This window comes from Salmo salar, chromosome ssa17 (assembly GCF_905237065.1).
Source record: "Salmo salar chromosome ssa17, Ssal_v3.1, whole genome shotgun sequence".
NCBI classification, from domain to species: Eukaryota; Metazoa; Chordata; class Actinopteri; order Salmoniformes; family Salmonidae; genus Salmo; species Salmo salar.
The window spans coordinates 61,804,590-61,821,316 of NC_059458.1; the positions used below are offsets into that span (position 1 = coordinate 61,804,590).

The 16,727-nt window shown below is 41.3% G+C and overlaps 2 protein-coding genes across 2 annotated transcripts; one reads left to right on the forward strand and one right to left on the reverse strand.

Annotated features, from left to right (window-relative positions):
- Positions 1-1,634: 1,634 nt before the first annotated feature.
- Positions 1,635-9,745, forward strand: LOC106576274 (DNA damage-regulated autophagy modulator protein 1). The gene is made up of 7 exons (XM_014153358.2): positions 1,635-2,004; positions 6,531-6,598; positions 6,951-7,093; positions 7,173-7,350; positions 7,451-7,488; positions 9,219-9,311; positions 9,412-9,745. Exons 1-7 carry the CDS (start codon positions 1,868-1,870, stop codon positions 9,448-9,450), a joined length of 696 nt encoding a protein of 231 aa, XP_014008833.1. The 5' UTR covers positions 1,635-1,867; the 3' UTR covers positions 9,451-9,745.
- A 1,936-nt stretch (positions 9,746-11,681) lies between these two features.
- Positions 11,682-15,650, reverse strand: LOC106576276 (WASH complex subunit 3-like). Its single transcript, XM_014153359.2, has 6 exons — positions 15,432-15,650; positions 15,040-15,204; positions 14,754-14,894; positions 13,509-13,616; positions 13,359-13,423; positions 11,682-13,203 (listed from the first exon to the last, which is right to left on the reverse strand). Exons 1-6 carry the CDS (start codon positions 15,480-15,482, stop codon positions 13,107-13,109), a joined length of 627 nt encoding a protein of 208 aa, XP_014008834.1. The 5' UTR covers positions 15,483-15,650; the 3' UTR covers positions 11,682-13,106.
- Between the last annotated feature and the right edge of the window lie 1,077 nt (positions 15,651-16,727).

The following is a 16,727-nucleotide window of genomic DNA, read 5'->3' on the forward strand; positions in this document are numbered from 1 at the left end:
ATTATTTGTTGCAATTGCAAACGTAATAAAATGGTGGTCCGATAGTCCAGGATTATGAGGAAAAACATTAAGATCCACAACATTTATTCCATGGGACAAAACTAGGTCCAGAGTATGACTGTGGCAGTGAGTAGGTCCAGAGACATGTTGGACAAAACCCACTGAGTCGATGATGGCTCCGAAAGCCTTTTGGAGTGGGTCTGTGGACTTTTCCATGTGAATGTTAAAGTCACCAAAAATTAGAATATTATCTGCTATGACTACAAGATCCGATAGGAATTCAGGGAACTCAGTGAGGAACACTGCATATGGCCCAGGAGGCCTGTAAACAGTAGCTATAAAAAGTGAGTGAGTAGGCTGCATAGATTTCATGACTAGAAGCTCAAAAGACGAAAACGTCATAGTTTTTTTTTTTGTAAATTGAAATTTGCTATCGTAAATGTTAGCAACACCTCCGCCTTTGCCGGATGCACGGGGGGTATGGTCACTAGTGTAACCAGGGGGTGAGGCCTCATTTAACACAGTAAATTCATCAGGCTTAAGCCATGTTTCAGTCAGGCCAATCACATCAAGATTATTAGCAGTGATTAGTTCATTGACTATAACTGCCTTGGAAGTGAGGGATCTAACATTAAGTAACCCAATTTTGAGATGTGAGGTATCACAATCTCTTTCAATAATGGCAGGAATGGAGGAGGTCTTTATACTAGTGAGATTGCTAAAGCGAACACCGCCATTTTTAATTTTGCCCAACCTAGATCGAGGCACAGACACGGTCTCAATGGGGAAAGCTGAGCTGACTACGCTGACTGTGCTAGTGGCAGACTCCACTAAGCTGGCAGGCTGGCTGGCCTGCACCCTATTTCATTGTGGAGCTAGAGGAGTTAGAGCCCTGTCTATGTTCGTAGATAAGATGAGAGCACCCCTCCAGCTAGGATGGAGTCCGTCACTCCTCAACAGGCCAGGCTTGTTGCTAGTTCCGACTAGGAGGTGAACATAGCATAAGCAAAGGCAGAAATCCTAGAGAAAAAACCTGTCTGCTTTACACCAGACACTGGGCAAGGAATTCACCTTTCAGCAGGACAATAACCTACAACACAAGGCCAAATCTACACGAGTTGCTTACCAGGAAGACAGTGAATGTTACCAAGTGGCCAAATTACGGTTTTGATTTTAATCTGCTTGAAAATCTATGGCAAGATTTAGACTGCTGTCTAGTCATGAAACCCAACACCTTGACAGAGCTTGAAGAATTTTGAAAAGAACGGGCAAAAATGTCACAATGCATGTTTTCAAAGCTCCTTTGAGACTTACACAAGACACAGTTGTAATCGCTGCCAAATGTATTTCTGACGTGTTGACTCAGGGGGTGAATCATTATCGAATTAAGATATATTATGAGTGTTTTCATTTTCATTAATTACGTTTATTTTTTTTTAAATGTCTTCCACTTTAACATAGAGTATTTTGTGAAGATCAATGAGAGAAAAAAAGTAACAGTTAAATTCAATCCCACTTTGTAACGAAACAAAATGTGAAAAAAATCCAAGCGGGGTGAACATTTATGATACCCACTCTGGTATGCACGGCTGAGTGTTTGTAATTTTCTGTCACATGCGGAAATGATCGGAACAGAAACCCAAACCCAACCCACACTCAACACGACTGAAATGCAATACTTCCTAGACCACGTGACTGCAAGATTACGTTTTAAAGAAAGCCTATGATATTCCTTCTTCAAATCTCAACTCTTGAGCATTATTAGCAGATGGGTTTTACTTGTCAGTATTCTGCATCGAATATGTCTTTATAAATTGCACTCAAGATCGGTCTGTCTGTGTTGTAACTTTTCCTTATTGTTGAGAATATGTTTTGGTTCATGGACATGAAGGGAATATGCATTTTACCAGTTTTCTTGGTCATCTGGTCATCCAGCACGTTTATGGTTTCCTACCTAATTGCATTGTTCGAGCATGATGTGGGTTTTATCTTACCCTATATAAGGTAAGTAAGAATTTAGAACAAGAAGATTATAGGCTGTTATTATTTATCAGTTGCCTAATAGTTTTTATTTTCCACGAACTGCCTTTATCAAACCGTTAATAAGATTACACATGTAGTGGAGGGATAGGCCTGCGCCTTATCAATTACGTAGTACAATATAAAAAGCATGCACAAAGTAGCCTTTACAAACGTAAAGCAAGTGAAATATATTCACAGCCTAGTTTCAATAGAATCTCATCTGTCAGGCAGCAAGAGCGTTCAGCTCCCAACTGGGTACCAGTACAGGCTAACCAATGCAACAATGGGTATGCAACCCAGGCAGGTTGGGCGACTTCGAAGTCTTGGTTGAATATTGACGATGAGCAATTCAATCATCATGCTTTGTTTGAATAAACATGTCTAAAGGCTTTCCCAAAACACCTTCCCAATTAAACGTTGACCGCAAGGATTGTATCACAATGATTTGTCTCAATCGGGAGGGCATTTGTTAAGCAAACTCTGCCATCACATGTCGGTCATTGTACAGATTAAATAATAAAGAAGTCAAATCAAATGTTATTTGTCACATGCTTCGTAAACAACAGGTGTAGATTAACCGAGAAATGCTAGCTGTATAAGTGAAAAATGTAGCCAGTGGTGTAGTAATACCTAGAGAAATGGGTATACGGTGTATAGCCTCCACTACACCACCGACTGTAGCGACAAAAATAAATCAGTTTAGTTTTCCCCAGTACAGACCAGTGTTGCCAACTAATTTTCAGGGGAAGTTGCTAGAGGCAGGTCGATTTGTTGCTGAAAGTTGCTAAAAGACGTTGTGATGTCATTGCGCTATGACGTCATTACGTAATAACGTAAAACTGCGTCATTACATAGAATACACAATAACGTTCTCAAATTGACTGGCCATCTCGGCGAAAAATATGATTTGAGATTGTTAGTTTAGATTTGTTAGTTGATTATCATATTTTTATTTGTAAAAGTAATATAAACAACGCATTTTATTATGATCACATTTATATTTTTAAACACAACACATTGAATTATTGAACAATTACACATTATTGAACAATTATATTTTCTTTATTTTCTTTTTAACTAGTAAACTTACACATTCTGAACAATTATAGTTTTAAGCAGGGTATTAGTAGTTAGGTAACATGCTACCTAACTGATCAACAATTATAGGTACTGGCTGGTATTCCAGTAGCTCAGCTACTTTAATAATTTCAGTGGTGCCTTTATTGTGCTTAGCGTTTCCTTAACACTGAACAAGGCCATGTTTCGCAAGGCTTCAAGGAGCCTTGCTTGCAGCTCCTTGCTTAAAGCAACAATGTAGTTGATGCACTGTCTCCGCATCACCACCCTGGACGGTTCCGACCTAGAATATGTGGACAACTATAAATACCAAGGTGTCTGGTTAGACTGTAAACTCTCCTTCCAGACTCATATTAAACATCTCCAATCCAAAATCAAATCTAGAATCGGCTTTCTATTTCGCAACAAAGCCTCCTTGACTCACGCCGCCAAACTTACCCTAGTAAAACTGACTATCCTACCGATCCTTGACTTCGGCGATGTCATCTACAAAATAGCTTCCATTACTCTACTCAGCAAACTGGATGCAGTCTATCACAGTGCCATTCGTTTTGTTACCAAATCACCTTAAACCACCCACCACTGTGACCTGTATGCTCTAGTCGGCTGGCCCTCGCTACATATACGTCGCCAGACCCACTGGCTCCAGGTCATCTATATGTCTATGCTAGGTAAAGCTCCGCCTTATCACAGTTCACTGGTCACGATAACAACACCCACCCGTAGCACACGTTCCAGCAGGTATATCTCACTGATCATCCCCAAAGCCAACACCTCATTTGGCCGCCTTTCCTTCCAGTTCTCTGCTGCCATTGACTGGAACGAATTGCAAAAATCGCTGAAGTTGGAGACTTTTATTTCCCTCACCAACTTTAAACATCAGCTATCTGAGCAGCTAACCGATCGCTGCAGCTGTACATAGTCCATCTGTAAATTGCCCACCCAATCTACCTACCTCATCCCCATACTGTTTTTATTTTTATTTACTTTTCTGCTCTTTTGCACACCAGTATTTCTACTTGCACATCATCATATGCTCATTTATCACTCCAGTGTTAATCTGCTAAATTGTAATTATTCGCTCCTATGGCCTATTTATTGCCTACCTCCTCATGCCTTTTGCACACACTGTATATAGACTTTCTTTTTTTTCTACTGTGTCATTGACTTGCTTGTGTTATTGGCTTGTTTATTGTTTACTCCATGTGTAACTCTGTGTTGTTGTCTGTGTCACACTGCTTCGCTTTATCTTGGCCAGGTCGCAGTTGTAAATGACAACTTGTTCTCAACTAGCCTACCTGGTTAATTAAATAAAGGTGAAATAGATATATTTTTTAATTACCTTTTTGTCCTCTGGCGCAAGACTGAGTTGGTACACCGTGCTCTCGAAAAGGTACTGAAGGTATGGTGATGGACTGAGGTGTCCATCAATGGCATCCTTCAGGACATCAATTTTTGCCATAGGGTTGACTACTCTGCTGCAAATTGATGTTAAGAGGTGTACCAGATTGTCCAAAAGCTTTACAGGATCTGTTTGCTCTCCCTCAAATGACTTCACTGCAACTTGTACGTCGGACAGGATTGATTTCAAGATTGTCAGGTAGACATAGTTGGTCTTGTCCATGTACATGGCGTGGAGCACATCAGCCATGTAGCAACACTCACTGGCATTGGTCAACTCAAAGTGGAGTTTCAGTTCTTTCCACTGGCTCAATATACGAGTTACCGCAGGCTCAATCGATAGCCAACGTGTGGCACACACTTTGGTGATCTACAGGGGTTTCTGGCCACAATTAACGCCTCGCGCCGTTTTGGGGAAATCGAAAACCAGTTGTAGGTTTCCCTGATTAAGTACTCAACACTCCTAGGGATTGTTTCTTTGGATGCTGCACAGACAGCCAATTGTGAAGACTGGCACACACAGCGGATGAGGACCAAATTGGGCAATGCACATTCTTCCTTTAAAATCTTGTGCACCCCGTTGTGCACCCCAGTCATCACAGACACATTATCAGTGCCAATACCCGGAAGATTCTCTTTTTTAAGGTTACACTAATCAAGAAACTCAACTACCACCTTTGCTATTGATCTGGCATCGCCCTCCTCCAAATCAACCAGCCCGAGAAATGTGGACACAACGGTTCTTTTTTTAGCACTGAAATACCGAATCACCACACCCAGGTATTTCGAGACACTGACATTAGTGGATTCATCCAAAAGGAGACTGAACTTCTCATCCCCCACATTTGATGATACCCTTTTGAGAAAATAAGGAGCCAGTACTCCCCTAATCACTTCTGTGCACTTGGTGCGGTGCATTTGGAAGTTTGCTGCCACAGAATCTGAAAAGGCAGCTTTGCAAGCCATACCTAAATGGTCGCATGCTAGCAGCAAACAATGCTCTGCAGTGGCCATTGCCATAGTAGCTTCTGCGCTTTTGCAGTTATCCACTTTTTTAACCAACTGTGGTAATGTAGACTGCGTTGTGGGGTTGTACGGTTTTGATTTATTTATATGCTTTGCTGCAACACAATGGTTTTTGATGTCATACATTTTTGCAAGCAGTATGCCCGTCAATCATCCCCAATTACTGGCTTCAGCCACCCTTTAAATTCAGGTACAGACTCCCACTCTTTTCTGTACTTCTGCCTGTACAATTTTGATTGAGACATGTTGATTGATGTTGTAAGTTCTGTTCAAGATCAAACATTTGTGGCCAACTATATTCATTGGGTTTGGCTCGTCGAACGCATACTACTGCTGCTGCTGTCAGCCAACAATGATTTGCAATTTGCTGAAATTGCTGCTGGCCTGCTGCTGACGTCACTCATAATGCACTTTTGCAGACAGACACGTGTGTTGTGACCAAGTGTGTGACAGAGAAAATCGTTTTTGTGTCAATTAGAGGGAAAATGCATTTTAGCGTTTGAGTCACTTTTCAAAAGTTGCTAAATGTTCCAAATACACTCTGAAAAGTTGCTAAATCTAGCAACAAAATTGCTAAATTGGCATCACTGGTTCAGACCTCTACTTGGCTGCTACCCAGGTCCTAGCGCCTAGAACCCTAGAGGGCGTAGTTCTTCCTGATGTCGTATGACAAACAACATAAAAGGAATAATAACAGCATCTTGTGCCGGTTGGGCTACCCAGGTCCTAGCTGTGTAGCCAACTGCGTAGAGGCCTGTGAACTACTTACTAGCCAGTGTGTTTCCTTACATGACTTTTAAAGGGAAAAAGCTCTTACACTAAAAGGGCATTATCATCATGTTCACAATTTCACAGTATTATTCCAAGCTCATAGTGTGGAAATATAAAGCACCAAAAAATTAGGTTTTTGACTACACTGGGCCTTAAACAGATCAACATGTTTAAAATGCCCTCTAGACACAGCAGAATTACACCCATTAAACCTGAACTCTTCTTTTCTTTAGTGAAATTGGGGCTAAACCCCCAGCGAGTTGTATCTTTGGCTTGATGACGGTCATCACTGCATTTGCAGGTGAGCACAGAAGGACACTAAAACCATGAAAGGCCTTTTGTTTTTGTCTGAGCTGAAACAACCTCATGGGTTTTTCCAGGTCAGCGACTGTGCCAAAAGTTTTAGTCACACTTCCCATTTTAAAAAAATGAAAGTAGAAATGCATGGTAAGAAAAGGCTGGGATCAATGGTATAAGATACTTTTACTGAGTATTACATATAAGTTCCCTATGTTTTAAAGTGCAAATTAAATAAATACATAAATATTGCAGGTTTTACATTGCCCTACAGTAGCCTGTGAGCGAATACTGTCTAAATGTGACATTTTAAAATAAAAATATTCACTCCATGTGCCATACCAAATCCTCTACAGGTATGGCCACCATGTATGCCAGATACAAGTTTGTGGAGAAGCTCAATGAGAAGGCAGGTGGTGTGCCCCCAGCACTGAACAAGGCTGCTTTATGGATTGGAATGCTTTCTTGTTTGGGGATGTGTTTTGTCGCTACTTTCCAGGTAGGTTGTCACCTCTTAAGTGAGAAGATGGAGTGTCATATTCAATACATGATCTCTCTGGTGTGTTCTTTTACCCCAGGAAACAACGATTATTCAAGTTCATGATGCAGGTGCAATACTCTTCTTCGTTTCTGGTGTGTTGTACACCATCCTCCAGTCCGTTATATCCTATAAGACCATCCCCTATGGATGTTCCATGGCCTTGTGTCGTGTGCGCACAGGAATGGCAACCATGGCCTTCCTGGCAGTTCCCCCCAGTATCCTTGAAAACAATAGTAATCCATTGTGTCTAAATGATTTTAATCATGAATGATCATTGTTTTACCAAAGAAAAGGTCTCCTTCATTTTCCAACCAGCTATTATCTGTGCCTTACTGCATAGAACTGAAGACAAGGTACGGTATGAGCACATCTTTACCAAGAACACAACTCACACAAACAACAAAGATGGATAAAATTCTGGATTCATATACAGTTGAAGTCGGAAGTTTACATACACTTAGATTGGAGTCACTAAAACTTGTTTTTCAACAACTCCACAAATTTCTTGTTAACAAACTATAGTTTTGGCAAGTCGGTTAGGACATCTACTTTGTGCATGACACAAGTAATTTGTCCAACAATTGTTTACAGACAGATTATTTCACTTATAATTCACTGTATCACAATTACAGTTTGTCAGACGTTTACATACACTAAGTAGACTGTGCATTTAAACAGCTTGGAAAATTCCAGAAAATTATGTAATGGGTTTAGAAGCTTCTGATAGGCTAATTGACATAATTTAAGTCAATTGGAGGTGTACCTGTGGATTTATTTCAAGGCCTACCTTCAAACTCAGTGCCTCTTTCCTTGACATCATGGGGAAAATCAAAAGACCACAGAAGAAAAATTGTAGACCTCCACAAGTCTGGTTCATCCCTGGGAGCAATTTCCAAATGCCTGAAGGTACCACGCTCATCTGTACAAACAATAGTACGCAAGTATAAACACCATGGGACCACGCAGCCGTCATACCACTCAGGAAGGAGACGCGTTCTGTCTCCTAGAGATGAACGTACTTTGGTGCGAAAAGTTCAAATCAATCACAGAATAACAGCAAAGGACCTTGTGAAGATGCTGGAGAAAACGGGTACAAAAGTGTCTATATCCACAGTAAAACGAGCCCTATATCGGCATAACCTGCAAGGTCGGTCGGCAAGGAAGAAGTCACTGCTCCAAAACTGCCATAAAAAAGCCAGACTACGGTTTGCACCTGCACATGGGGACAAAGATCATACTTTTTGGGGACAAAGATTGTACAAAAATAAAACCGTTTGGCCATAATGACTATTGTTATGTTTGGAGGAAAAAGGGGGAGAAGCACGGGGGTGGCAGCATCATGTTGTGGGGGTGCTTTGCTGCAGGAGGGACTGGTGCACTTCACAAAATAGATGGCTTCATGAGGAGGAAAATTACGTGGATATATTGAAGCAACATCTCAAGACATCAGTCAGGAAGTTAAAGCTTGGTCGCAAATGGGTCTTCCAAATGGACAATGGCCTCAAGCATACTTCCAAAGTTGTGGCAAAATGGCTTAAGGACAACAAAGTCAAGGTATTGGAGTGGCCATCACAATGCCCTGACCTCAATCCCATAGAAAATATGTGGGCAGAACTGAAAAAGCGTGTGTGAGCAAGGAGGCCTACAAACCTGACTCAGTTACACCAGCTCTGTCAGGAGGAATGGGCCAAAATTCACTCAACTTATTGTGGGAAGCTTGTGGAAGGCTACCCGAAATGTTTGACCCAAGTTAAACAATTTAAAGGCAATGCTACCAAATACTAATTGAGCGTATGTAAACTTCTGACCCACTGGGAATGTGATGAAAGAAATAAAATCTGAAATAAATCATTCTCTCTACTATTATTCTGACATTTCACATTCTTAAAATAAAGTGGTGATCCTAACTGACCTAAAACAGGGAATATTTACTAGGATTAAATGTCAGGAATTGTGAAAAACTGAGTTTAAATGTATTTGGCTAAGGTGTATGTAAACCTCCGACTTCAACTGTAGGCTTTATAGGCCAGAGAAGCTATACGTGCCAATATCGGTCTCTCTCCAACTCTTCCTGTCATTACAGGACTATGTGTTCCATCTGGTGAGTGCTGTGAGTGAGTGGATCATGGTCTTCAGCTTCATCTTCTTCTTCTTCACCTACATCCACGACTTTAAAGTGAGTTTTCAGTCACCGCTCTGTCATTGTGGTGGGAAATCATTCTCCTTTTCTTCTCCTTTATTTGAGTGTATTTATTTCTATATCTTGTTTCTTACAGAAGTTTATTCTGAAGCTGAGAACAGAGTTTGTTTCCTGACGAAGCATCGATTTTAACCTTTTAATCTGAATATTTACAAAATCAAGTGTATTTTTCTGTCCATTCGGAAAGTATTCAGACCCTTTCACTTTTACCACATTTTGTTACGTTACAGCCTTATTCTATAATGTATTAAATTGTTCCCCCCCCAATCTACACACAATACCCCATAATGGCAAAGCAGACAGGTTTTTAGAAATGTTTGCTAATGTATAAAAATAAACGTATCACATTTACATAAGTATTCAGACCCTTTACTCAGTACTTTGTTGAACCACCTTGGGCATTGATTACAGCCTCAAGTCTTATTGGGTATGAAACTACAAGGTTGGCAAACCTGTATTTGGGGAGTTTCTTCCATTCTTCTCTCCAGATCCTCTCAAGCTCTGTCAGGTTGGATGGGGAGCATCGCTGCACAGCTATATTCAGGTCTCTCCAGAGATGTTCGACCGGGTTTAAGTCCGGGCTCTGGCTGGGCTACTCAAGGACATTCAGAGGCTTGTCCCGAAGCCACTCCTGCGTTGTCTGTGTGCTTAGGGCCGTTGTCCTGTTGGAAGGTGAACCTTCGCCCCAGTCTGAGGTCCTGAGCGCTCTGGAGCAGGTTTTCACCAAGGATCTCTATGTACTTTGTTCCGTTCATCTTTCCCTCGATCCTGACTAGTCTCCCAGTCCCTGCCATTGAAAAACATCCCCACAGCATGATGCTGCCACCACCATGCTTCATTGTATTCCTCCAGACAAGATTCTTGGCATTCAGCCCAAATAGTTCAATCTTGGTTTCTTCTGACCAGAGAATCTTGTTTCTCATTATCTGAGAGTCCTTTAGCTGCCTTTGGGCAAACTCCAAGCAGGCTGCCTTTTTCTGAGGAGTGGCTTCTATCTGGCCACTCTACCATAAAGGCCTGATTTGTGGAGTGCTGCAGAAATGGTTGTCATTCTGGAAGGTTCTCCCATCTCCACAGAGGAACTCTGTGAACCATCAGGTTCTTGGTTACGTCCCTGACCAAGGCCCTTCTCCCCCAATTGCTCAGTTTGGCCAGCTCTAGGAAGAGTCTTGGTGGTTCCAAACTTCTTCCATTTAAGAATGATGGTGGCCACTGTTTTCTTAGGGACCTTCAATGCTGCAGAATTGTTTTGGGACCCTTCCCCAGATCTGTGCTTCAACACAAACCTGTCTAAGAGCTCTCCGGACAATACCTTCGACCTCATGGCTTGGTTTTTGCTCTGACATTCACTGTCAACTGTAGGACCTTATATAGACAGGTGTGCCTTTCCAAATCATATCCAATCAATTGAATTTACCACAGGTGGACTCCAATCGAGTTCTAAAAACATCTCAAAGACGATCAATGGAAACAGGATCCACCTGAGCTCAATTTCAAGTCTCATAACAAAGGATCTGAATACTTATTTAAGTAAGGTTTTTTTTTTTTAAGTGTTTTTGCTTTGTCATTATGGGGTATTGTGTGTAGATTGATGAGGAAAACATTTTATTTAATCAATTTTAGAATAAGGCTGTAACGCCTTCCCTGTGGCTCAATTGGTAGAGCATGGTGTGTGCAACGCCAGGGTTGTGGGTTCGATTCCCATGGGGGGCCAGTACAAAAATAAAAAAAATAAAAATGCATGAAATGAAAATGAAATGTATGTATTCACTACTGTAAGTCGCTCTGGATAATAGCGTCTGCTAAATGACTAAAATGTAAATGTAACAAAATGTGGAAAAAGTGAAGGGGTCTGAATACTTTCCAAATGCACTGTATGAGATTATCTGAATGGTATGATTATTTGTTTGATACTGTATCCATTGCAACATAACCTAAGTCTTAACGGTTAACCACAAAACACATCCTGTGAACAGCAATTCTAGAATTTGTTGGGTGAATGAAAGACTCATCCGGGTGGTACAAAGGTCAATATTGAACAAGAAAATCACAAGATCAAGTTAATATAGAAAATGAATTTCACACATCACTAGTTTATGGATTGAGGCTGTATGTACATTTACCTACTCCAAGGTTAATTGTTTTATATTAGAATGTAAATATTTTTCTAGTTAGGTATTTTGCTCAAGAAAAACTCTTGTTTCTCAGGGTATTGAGGAGGCATATCTATGGTATACCATTGTAATAAAGTAACTCAGAATACTTACAGGGCAACTGTATGTGTGTAGTATTTCTATGTACCCAACAACAACAAAAAATGTTTGAATAAAATGATGTCCACATATCTTTAGGCAAAATGTGTTCTTTATTTTTACAGCTAAACTGCATAAACACTCAGATCTCAATGCTGCTTGCCTTGTGCTTGTGAACAACGTGCTTTCCAATCTTCTAACATCTCTCCATCTACCCTCTTTCATAATCAATTGAAAAAAATCCTTCACTGCAGTGTTCTATCCAGAGACAACTACAAACAATGTGAAGATGAATTGGATCTCTGAGCATTTGTTTGGATAAGGGATGTTGTATAAAACTCTCTTGACTTAAAGGCATAATGCCTTCACAACAGTGGGATCCAAGGGCCTGAAAGGCTTGCTAACATGGTTAGTCACACATGGTTAAATCTGGGATTGAGATGCATCATTTTATAAGATTGAGGTGAATTCACATTAGGTACCACAGTTAATTTAGCCCATTGCAATTGACACATTGCTCACAACTAGTGGTGTTTTTTCCATTACATATTTACCCAAAAGTGCAATTTTCTTAATTTGTCCTTCACATTGTTCACTCCAGGAACATTTACATTTCAACAGCTTAATGTCTCAATTAAAAACGACGAATCGGCCAGAGAACAGTCCTCAATATTTCTGCTTGACATTCTTCATACAGCAGTTGTAGTGTAAAATAGTACCCATCAAATTTTGTCACAAACATTATTATGGACATGAGATACACACAAGTGTAACATGCAGACATCACTGTCAAAATAATAAAACAAATGGGACTAAAGCACAATTACATTTTTGTCTTTTAGCAGACACTCTTATCCAGAGAGACTTACAGGAACAATAAGTGCTTTGCTCAAGGGCACAGAGATGTTTCACCTAGTCGGCTCTGGAATTCCAACCAGCAACATTCCGGTTACAGGCCCAACGCCCTTAACCGCTAGGCTACCTGCCGCCCCACAATCTCTTTCAAAGGCATTGGAATGTTCACATGATACTGACATGGGGCAGAGGCATGTTTGCCCAGTGCAATCTTAATAAAATAATGGTCAGTTATTAAATCGGTTATCTGGTTAGTACTTTCCATGGTTGTCATTCCATCGGTTTTACTGCTAAACTATGTAAATAAAGACACACCATGTCCATGACCAATGAAATGTTTCAGAAGAAATGGAAACAAGAACATAACAGTCACAAGATCAGTGGCTGACCTGGACATAGACATTTTCAGCTCTTTCTCGTTGACATTCACTCAATCTACAATGCGATTTCAGCTACTTAACAATCTGCCTGTTTTTGTGCATCCCTGCAGATCCCTTCCACAGAAGTGAGACTTTCTGTCTGGTAGCACTGTAGTTCTGCCTGTCAAGCACACACTGGCATCTAGTCCTTCTGTGCCCCTGCAGCAGCACAGTAGAAAAGGCCTGGAGCACAGACGACAGAGAAGGAAGTTCCCTATAGGTAACTTCATGGCAAAGACAGCAGATCAATCGCTGAAAGATGACTCGCTGCCATCATCGCTGTCGTCATCTTGATCCAGTGTTTTTTTTTTGACGGCATCAGGCACAGGGGCATCTGGTGTGCTGCATACAGAAACATGTAGGAATCACCATTGTTACTTAAAATACATGTAAAACCACCATTTTATGACATTCAGATGTGGGTATAAAACAAAACGTATTGGATTACGAGGTATGAGAATACAGATATTACAAAGATGTAATGTAAGCACACTCACTCAAGCAGTTTGGGATCCAAACCTTCCTGGACCATTTTATTCTTTATCGCCATAACTGGAACACCCTGTTTTTGAAAAGTTTTCTACATTACTGATTTCATTGAACAGATTTCACATTTCTACAGAATATGACAATGTATAGAGACCCACCACTTGCACCATCTTGAGATATCTGGCATAGCGTGGGTCCTTGGCCACAGTCATCCAACTGTCTCCTGCTGCCTCTGCTGCTCTTGGGTCTGGTATGTTTGGAGAAGCCTACAATAGAGTCAATACTGCAATTCACTATTTCCATCATGCACAAATACACCAAGTCAAAATGGATATGTTGAAATCCCAGGAGGTTGGTGGAACCTTAACTGGGGAGGACAGGCTCGTGGTAACGGCTGAAGCGGAACAGTATCAAATACGTCAGACATGGTTTCTAGGTGTTTGATGCCGTTTCATTCGCTCCGTTCCGGCCATTATTATGAGCCGTCCTCCCCTCAGCAGCCGCCACTGATTTAAATATATGTAGTTGTGTGCATAAGCCAACTATATGTGTAGTGCCTTCAGAAAGTATTCATACCCCTTGACTTATTCCAAAAAAATTCTCACCCGTCTACACAGAAAACTACACAATGACAAAGTTAAAACATGTTTAGACATTTTTGCAAATATATAGAAAATGTAATACAGAAATCTCACTTACATATGAATTCACACCCGAGTTAATACTTTGTAAAAGCACCTTCGGCACCGTTAAAGCTGTGAGTTGTCTTCAGTGTCTGTATCAGCTTTGCACTTGCACTTCTGGATTTTCTCCCTTGCGGATTTTCTCAAGCTCTGTTAAGTTAGATAGGGAGCAGCAATCTTCAAGTCTTTCCACAGATTTAATGGTATTCAAGTCTGGTCTATGGCTGGGCCACTCAAGCACTTTGACTGTATGCTTAGGGTCATTGCCCTGTTGGAACGTAAATCGTTGCCCCAGTCTAAGGTTGTTTGCAGGTTCTCATCAAGGATTTGCCTGTATTTGGCTCCATTCATTGTTCCCTCTATCCTAAGCAGTCTCCTTGCCACTGAAAAGCATCCCCATAGCATGATGCTGCCACCACCATGCTTCACAGTAGGGATGGTGTTAGATGGGTGATGAGCTATGCCTGGTTCTCTCCAGACATAGCGCTTTGTATTCAGGCCAAAGAGTTACATTTTTGTCTCAGACCACATAATCTTTTGTCTTATGAGCTCAGTCTTTCATGTGCCTTTTTTTTCACTTCGTCATTATGGGGTTTTATGTATCAATGCAGGAGAAAAAAAAATGTTTTAATCCATTTTGAATTCAAGGGTATGAATACTTTCTGAAGGCACTGTATGTGTGTGAGTGGTGGTGGTGGTGGGGGGGTGTGGGGGGGGTACCTCAGGAGGTGGCAATCCCACAGCTATAGGGGTCTCTGGTTGACTTGGGACCACAACTGCGACTGGACCATTGACCTCTGTAGCTGGCCGCTGACCAACACCCTCCACCCTGACATCCTCCAAACCAGGAATAGAGGATAGCTACATAGAACAAAATCAGGACGCACTGACATTATCAAATTGGTATGGCCAGAGCAGCAAAGCACATAATTGTACAACAACATCAAAGACAAGAGTAAAGTCATTGTATTGTATACAAAACACATACAGGAGCTGGGTTACCTACCTTTGCTTCCAAAATGCTGAGGGTAGTTTCAATCTGCTGTATCCGAAGAGATATGCATGCAAGTTTCTCTTCGCAAACTGTCGAAAAACGATTGAGGAAGCGGACAGTGTGCACTATGAACTGGTTGAGATAGGCAACGACTCTCCTCTGTTGTATGGCTGGGACCTGTGACCATATCAGTCAATATCATGGGGAAATATGCAATGTTTATTTACTTACAGAGTTGTGGAGTTCAAAAACATTTACTACACATACTCATTAGATACAACATTTACATGATTACATTATTTGGCTGAGAGTCAGTCAGCTTGTTTACAAAACAAGCTGAAGCTATCATGGCTAATTTAGCTACAGTAGCCACCAAGATAACTTCCGCTACGGAAAACACTCACCTTGGTCAGATCTATTCCTGATCCCACAATCGGTAAACCGTCCTCGTCCATGTTTTTATCGTTTTGGCAAACTATCGGTTAACTCGCTATTACTTTGTTTAATAGTAATATTTGACTGAAAATCTGCAAAAGCGAGATGGAAATTTTATTACGCCTCATGTGACTTCACTGTGACCCAATTCTGACGTCATTATTCTTTTGCTCTTCCGGGTATATCAGCAAATGAGGTGCTTAGTTTTCTACTTCTTTATTGGAAATCAAAATGAACCCAAGGCTGAAGGTGCATACCTCCATCTCCTGAACTGGAGGGTTAACAGTTCATTGCCACAAATGTAGTGTGTTCAATGCACCACAAGGAGGGAGTACAGTATAATGGTTAATACATGTGCAGCGTCTCAAAACAAGCCACAATTCTGTTGATTCAGGCAAGGAGGACAAAGTTGCTGTACTATGGTTTGCAGAGATGATGAGTTAATGGATAAAGCCATCAACACAAATTATTTGACAACTTAATTTTGATGATGCCTCAGATGCTATCGTCTTTTGGAGGCAACCCACAATGTGTGTTGCATTGGATCATGCCTGATTAGTTGTGAACTATTACTACATAGGAGCGCAGCAGAACCAATGGAAAACAAAACACAGGAAACCAAAAATGCTGTCCAACTTGACCTCAATCTGAACTCTAAAACGATTCCAACCATTTGATTTGAAATGGACTTGTCTGAAATAAGAGTCCCTTAAACTTGATGTCAGACAGAAATGAAACCCTCTAACCTGACCTAAGAGCAAACTGAAGCCATAGTCCATGCCCAGCATTGCCCACCTGATCGTAAACAAATCTGAAAGCCCAGTCCATGCCAATTCAACCTAGTTGAACAGGCAGGAAGAGTCTCTGCCCAGTTTCGAAAAAATTGTTATGAAGAACTCAACAAATACATCTAAGCTGACCTCCTGAGTCAGAACCTATCCAGAGAGTGTTGGGAGCAGATCACTTTTTAAACCAGCAGCATATTGATTTATATGGGACTGTAATTGCTTCAGTGTGTCCTGGATGACTCCCCCATAATTGAGGCCTGGCAGAGCCTCTTCCCTGGACATACTCTGAGCCAGGCAGCGGGCAGAGGAGTACCGCACCCCCCCACACCCCCACACCCTCCGCCAGGGAGTGAGCAGTGGATGGTTACCCCCTTACCCCCAAGCCACTCTATCATACCGTGAGGAGTGAACTGCTCTGTCAGAGCTTCCTGTGCTTGGCCCTCCTATGTTGAACATAATAAACAGCTCCCTATCCAC

Bases quoted from the DNA above. Each gene is read 5' to 3' on its own strand.
- LOC106576274 (XM_014153358.2), top strand. From the start codon at position 1,868: ATGTTTTGGTTCATGGACATGAAGGGAATATGCATTTTACCAGTTTTC. The intron at 6,599-6,950 runs GTGAGCACAGAA...AATCCTCTACAG, and splicing joins GGTCATCACTGCATTTGCAG to GTATGGCCACCATGTATGCC. The intron at 7,351-7,450 runs GTATCCTTGAAA...TTTTCCAACCAG, and splicing joins CTTCCTGGCAGTTCCCCCCA to CTATTATCTGTGCCTTACTG.
- LOC106576276 (XM_014153359.2), bottom strand. From the start codon at position 15,482: ATGGACGAGGACGGTTTACCGATTGTGGGATCAGGAATAGATCTGACC. The intron at 14,895-15,039 runs GTAGGTAACCCA...TGTTCTATGTAG, and splicing joins TCAGCATTTTGGAAGCAAAG to CTATCCTCTATTCCTGGTTT. The intron at 13,617-14,753 runs GTACCCCCCCCA...ACTCTATTGTAG, and splicing joins TGGGATTGCCACCTCCTGAG to GCTTCTCCAAACATACCAGA.